General features: G+C 34.9%; 1 protein-coding gene across 1 annotated transcript; it reads right to left on the bottom strand.

The window, feature by feature from the left end:
* Window positions 1–953: 953 nt before the first annotated feature.
* On the bottom strand, window positions 954–3,557 carry LOC143236185 (uncharacterized). Its single transcript, XM_076474475.1, has 2 exons — window positions 3,089–3,557; window positions 954–2,094 (listed from the first exon to the last, which is right to left on the bottom strand). Exons 1-2 carry the CDS (start codon window positions 3,200–3,202, stop codon window positions 1,288–1,290), a joined length of 921 nt encoding a protein of 306 aa, XP_076330590.1. The 5' UTR covers window positions 3,203–3,557; the 3' UTR covers window positions 954–1,287.
* Window positions 3,558–6,000: the final 2,443 nt, after the last annotated feature.

The raw sequence follows: 6,000 nt of genomic DNA, 5'->3' as shown, positions 1-6,000 counted from the left end.
AAACTCTCTGAAAAGCCTCAGATTATTCTCATGCACGGTGCATTCAAAAACGTTCACTATTTGTGTATACGTGTTGGTGTGTTAAAAAAAAAACTTTCAAAAGTTTGTTTGTAGTTATACAAAGTTACACAATGGGCTATATGTGCTCTGCTCACCATAAGTATCGAAATCCGGTTTCGAACAGTGAGAACCCGCAGAAATGCCAATGTACCACTTGGGGACTGTTCAACAGAAACGAGATAATTGAATTTCTGTCTTATAAAACGTTAACCCGTTATGTACCGGCACAATTTTTAACATCACAATTTCCAAGGAAATCTATATAATCCTGTTACAATTTGAAAGAGTGTTGTTACTACAAAGCCCGGCATGGCCAGGTGAGTTAAAGCGTTCGTCTCGTAATCTGAGCGTTCTAGTTTTGAATCCCCATCACACTAAACATGATCGCCCTTTCAACCGTGGAGGCGTTATAATGTTCGGTCAATCCATCCAGCTATTTGTGGGTAAAAGAGTAGCCCAAGAATTGGCGGTGGGTGGTGATCACTAGCTGCCCTCACTCTAGTGTACATTGCTAAATTACGGACGGCTGACACAGATAAACATCGTGTAGCTTTTCGCGAAATTAAAAAAAACAAAACAAACGTTTGTCCAGTAAGTGAAAGTTTTATTCCAACTGACGTTGGAAACGTTTTCCATATTTAATGCAACTAGACTTAGTAGACACGTGTGATGTAACACTTTCGCTCCCTCCCCCTATAAATAAGGGTTAGCTGTCATATTTTACTTACCGAAAATATATTGTTGCCAATGTGTGGTATAAAGATTGTTATTTATATTTGTATTTTTGTTTATCGTATACTTGTGGGCAATCTTCACTCGATAACCAGTGGTCAATATATTCTTTAATAGAGGTTTTTTTCTTTAATGATATAATGTTGAACAAAACACGTTTTTTAAAGATGATTTCATTGGTTGAATTGATTGAAATAAAGACGGATAAAATCATGTGTATAAAACAGGAAATTATTACAAAACAGGCATATAGTAAGAGGAGGCATTTCGTTGATGGAAACTTTAATAGGTTACAAACCATCAAGGGGAAGAGAATGGTAGAAGTGGTTAGCCATGTAGAAGAGTATTGGAGTCGTCTCAGAAGACAAAGTTGGAAACCTAGAGCACCTCTGACTGCTCGGTTGGCTTGTTGAAAAAGTAAAATGCTAGATATTTGAAAATATTTCATCCTAGAATAGAAAGCAATGAAATAGTATAAATATAGTTATAATAGTCTTAGGTGATGCTGACAAGTTTGCTTTCAGAAGTGGCTGCGCTGAGGACTGATGAACCTGTGGTCCTTTTAAGATCAACATGAGAAACACTTGGACATAGCTGGAACGGTCTCTTAATAGAAGGTCCATTTTCCAAATTTGGCGTTATCTGAAGTTTATTGAAATCAAAGTTTTTCAAATGACCATTAGTGGTGTAATCAAATGCAGCTTTCTTCATTTGATGACTGATGGGAAGGTTTGGAGGCAAGTCAACCTTTTGCAAGTCGTGAATTTTGAGGGCAGAAAATGGCGCGCCCCTCTTTAAGAACTGTTGCAGCTCTTCTCTTTCTTTCTCTTTCTTTGATAGGGGGACGACACACACGCCTCTCTCGTTTCTTATTCGCGACTCTCGATTTTTGAAGTTTGCCATTTGTCCGGTCCAGATGGATAATGAAGCTTTTCTTTTCATCATCTGAGGGGAATTTTCCGCGGGATTTTCGGATTTCAATTCTTCCTTCCCCATTGGAAGGCTGGTTGTGTTGGTCACCAATGGACTTCCATTTTTCTTGCCTTCAACCTGATTATAATGATAAACCGAGACATGGTTTTCGTTTAAAGCCAGGCCCGTGGAATTCAAGGTCTTGGTAAAGTCGGACTTGCTGGCAAATCGGTTGTCATCCGTATCACTACCTAGTGGTGATGTAACTTTTTCCATTGTAGCATTTTTAGACTCACCACCAGAGGTCGCTGATTCAGCAAAGGGATAGTTTCTCTCAAGTTTCTTCATAGTCGGGGGAGTCTCTTCATCAATATGATTTGATACTTCAAGCTACAAAGGACATAATAACAACAATAAGGAAAACATTTCTAACAAAAAATATAAATTGTCTTGTTTTATTCAAAAGGATGCTTGTAAAAAATGTACTTTAATTAACGATGAGACTGTAATAAGTATTAAATCTCATGAAATCATTCTTTAATCATTAGAAATGGGCTATCATAACATCTAATATGTTGTTTTTATATTATAAATTATTTACAGTGATAAAATGTTAGGAAAACGTAGAGTGTGTGTTATATAGGGTTCACGTAATCTGTAAACTTTCTGCTTCGTGTCGATTTTGAGCTGAGAAAAAAAAAGTTCTATCAACTGATATAGCGTTTTCTATTAAACAAATTGTTTCTAGACGTGTAAGTCCGCAAATATATCGCTAAAATGATTAACATAAATCAGGATACTCTGAAATATTTCCTTTGAAAACACAGCTTTGAAGGCTAGAGTTCTGTGTTCGAGTTTGCACAGCAATAATAAACCTGATCACGAAGTCTGTGAGAGTTGTTTATTATTTGTTTGTCTAACACAGAAACTCAACTCTTGTTACTTATTTGTTTATTATTCCTTTGTTAAATACACTGTTTTAGTATTAATTACTTTAACGATTACGTGTTAGTTTAAAAACTAGGATATGTAGCGCCGCTTGTGTCTTATTTACTTGTAATGTATTTATCGTGGTAGTTAGTGTTATTTGATAAACCTTACTATTGTTTCGCGCTTACCTGTAAATATACATGTACATTCGCCCTTACAAAGAATGTTCTATAGTATGTGTGTGTGTACGTTTTATTATAGCAAAGCCACATCGGACTACCTGATGAGTCCACCGAGAAGAAACGAACACCTGATTTTAGAGTTGCAAATCCGTAGACTTATCGCTGTATCAAAGGGGCACGTTTTATAGTATATCTTATTTGATTTTAATGTGATGGTTTAGCACTTTGTAAGCCAATACCAAGATTATATCAGTAAAAGAGTTATTATATACCTCACCAAAATATAGTTCAGTTGCAAAATCACTACATGTTATAATCACGGAGGATCCACCAGGTGTCGTTACGTGCAATGGGTACGAACTGTGCTCGATCATTCGTCCCAACATTCCAAATATGGGAAATCTGATATGGATTTGTTGAAGACAGACCTTTTCCGTGGCATGCCACACTCGGAGATCCTAGAAGTTATTACGTACAATAAAGGATAGACCTTAAATAGTAACACTAAGATATCCTGGAAGTGATCATTTAAAAATAGACAAGCAAAACACTGGGAGATTCCACTTAAAATAACTGACATGATAACACAGAGAAATCCTAGATGTGATCATGTAAAAATAGATAAAGAAAAACTGACATAACACAGAGAAATCCTAGATGTGATCATGTAAAAATAGATAAAGAAAAACTGACATGATAACACAGAGAAATCCTAGATGTGATCATGTAAAAACAGATAAACGAAATACTGACACGATAACACAGAGAAATCCTAAATACGATCATGTAAAAATAGATAAAGAAAAACTGACATGATAACACAGAGAAATTCTAGATGTGATCATGTAAAAATAGATAAAGAAAAACTGACATGATAACACAGAGAAATCCTAGATGTGATCATGTAAAAGCAGATAAACGAAATACTGACACGATAACACAGAGAAATCCTAAATACGATCATGTAAAAATAGATAAAGAAAAACTGACATGATAACACAGAGAAATCCTAGATGTGATCATGTAAAAACAGATAAAGGAAAAACTGACACGATAACACAGAGAAATTCTAAATATGATCATGTAAAAATAGATAAAGAAAAACTGACATGATAACAGAGAAATCCAAGATGTGATCATGTAAAAACAGATAAAGAAAAACTGACAGATAACAGAGAGAGATCTCAGAAGTGATAATTTAAAAACTGGTATGGTAACAAAAAACAAAACTACCACTGCAAAACATTTAATTTTAAAATTCCACATTACTCTGCGACATTTCCTTTATGTCCATGATTTCTAAAACCTAGCTATATCTTGTTCATTTGGACCTCTAACTCACCTGGTCAAGTCTTACCCCCAGCCTCTCTCACACCTTCTTTCACCTCCTTATCTGTCATATATATAACGCACGATCCACCAAACTTTGTACATCTGTATATAAGCTATAAAATTTGTTTTGTTTTTTCAGTCATAAAGAAATTATATTTTGGTGCGTGTGAATCTAATATATACCAAGACGTTTTTATCTGAGCAATTTCAATAACTGTGAAGTTACGGTCACTGCTCTAGCTTAGGTGTTGCTGCATATGCAAATATTATTTAACAGTACGTTTAAATAATTTGACTGGATTGGATGAGGATTGAAAATACAATAATAAATGAACTAATACACCCAGTATAAGTTGTAGATGGAATTTTGAAACATGAGCTGTACATAGAAATCTGTTGTTTTAATGACACATCTCGGAAAGATAAAATTGTTACCTTAAAGTTTTAACAGAGCAGGTTAAGCGTGCCCAGATTGCGAATCCGATAATTCATTGTTCATGTCTAATTGCGCTTCGCACCTTAAGGATGTTTTATAAAGATGCAGTGAAACCCAACTATTTGTTAAGAAAAGAATATTCTTTTATATGCAAAAACGGCTCCTTTGGGTTGAGAAAATATTTTACATAGAAGAGCGAACAACGTTTCGACCTTCTTCGGTCATCGTCAGGTTCACAAAGAAAGAGGTAACTGACCGGAAGCTGACCACATGTTTGAAAGGGTTGTGTAACTGTGTGTCGAAATGTAGAGGGCGGTGTTAGATGTTTGAATATATAATTTTATTTATTTTATTATATTAATATAGGTATAAAGGCGTTCCTTTATATTGGTTTATTTTGGGTTTAAGTTGTTGTATAAGTAAGGCTTCTTTAATTTTGCGTTTGTTTATGTTTGTTTCTTTATTTAGTATTTGAGTGTTTTCTATGGTTATGTTGTGTTTATTTGACTTGCAGTGTTCGAAAACGTGTGAAGGTGACTTTTATGTTCTTTGAATCTGGTTTCCATTTTCTACTTGTTTCTCAATATAGAAGTCGTGGCAGTTATCACATTGTATTTTATAAATAATGTTGGTGTGGTGTTTGTCAGTGTAGTTTTTTTAGTATAGACCTCAGTTTTGTGCCGGGTTTTGAATAAATTTGGTATTAACTGGAATGTCATATTTTGTTACTAATTTTGCCAAATGTTGGTTATTTGTTTGCTGATGTCAGGAATATATGGTATACAGCAGCATATGGTTTCGTGGTTTTTTGATTCGTGAGCTGTATTTACTTTAGTTGGTTGATTTTGCTTTCTGTCTAGGTGTTTGCTTATAATGTTTTCTACGGTTTGTGGAGGAAACTTATTGATGTTGATGAAGTATTGTTTTATTTTGTCTAATTCATCGTTAATTTTATCTGGTGAGTATAGTTTTATGGCTGTGTTTATTTGGTTTCTTAGTATGTTGAGTTTTTGTTTTGTTTCATGTGCTGAGTCCCAAGGAATGTATAGTCCAGTATTCTGTTTTTTGGTGATGGGTGGTGTTAACTACTTACTTTACTCTAGAGCCGGCAATAACGAGTTGGACTGTGAGTTAGAATCTTCATGGTTTGTGTCCTGTTGATTTAAAACTCGCCCCACGCTTTGGTTCGGATGCTATTATTCGACTAGAATATTCCAAGACTAGTCTAACAACTTAAAATTAGTAACGGGTATCGCATAAAATAACCGAAACAAACAACGTAAATGTCTTTTGTTTGATTTTTATCAATAAACACAGAATGTTTGAAAAGCGGCAATACGTGAGTTTAGTGTGATTTGTGTAAAAATGTCGCAAACAACGCTGTCCATTCTATGACTAAGAGAGTGACCAATCCCG

This window comes from Tachypleus tridentatus, chromosome 2, assembly GCF_004210375.1.
Source record: "Tachypleus tridentatus isolate NWPU-2018 chromosome 2, ASM421037v1, whole genome shotgun sequence".
Taxonomy (NCBI): domain Eukaryota; kingdom Metazoa; phylum Arthropoda; class Merostomata; order Xiphosura; family Limulidae; genus Tachypleus; species Tachypleus tridentatus.
The sequence above is the reverse complement of the archived record's forward strand: the minus strand, read 5'-3'. Positions and strand labels throughout refer to the sequence as shown.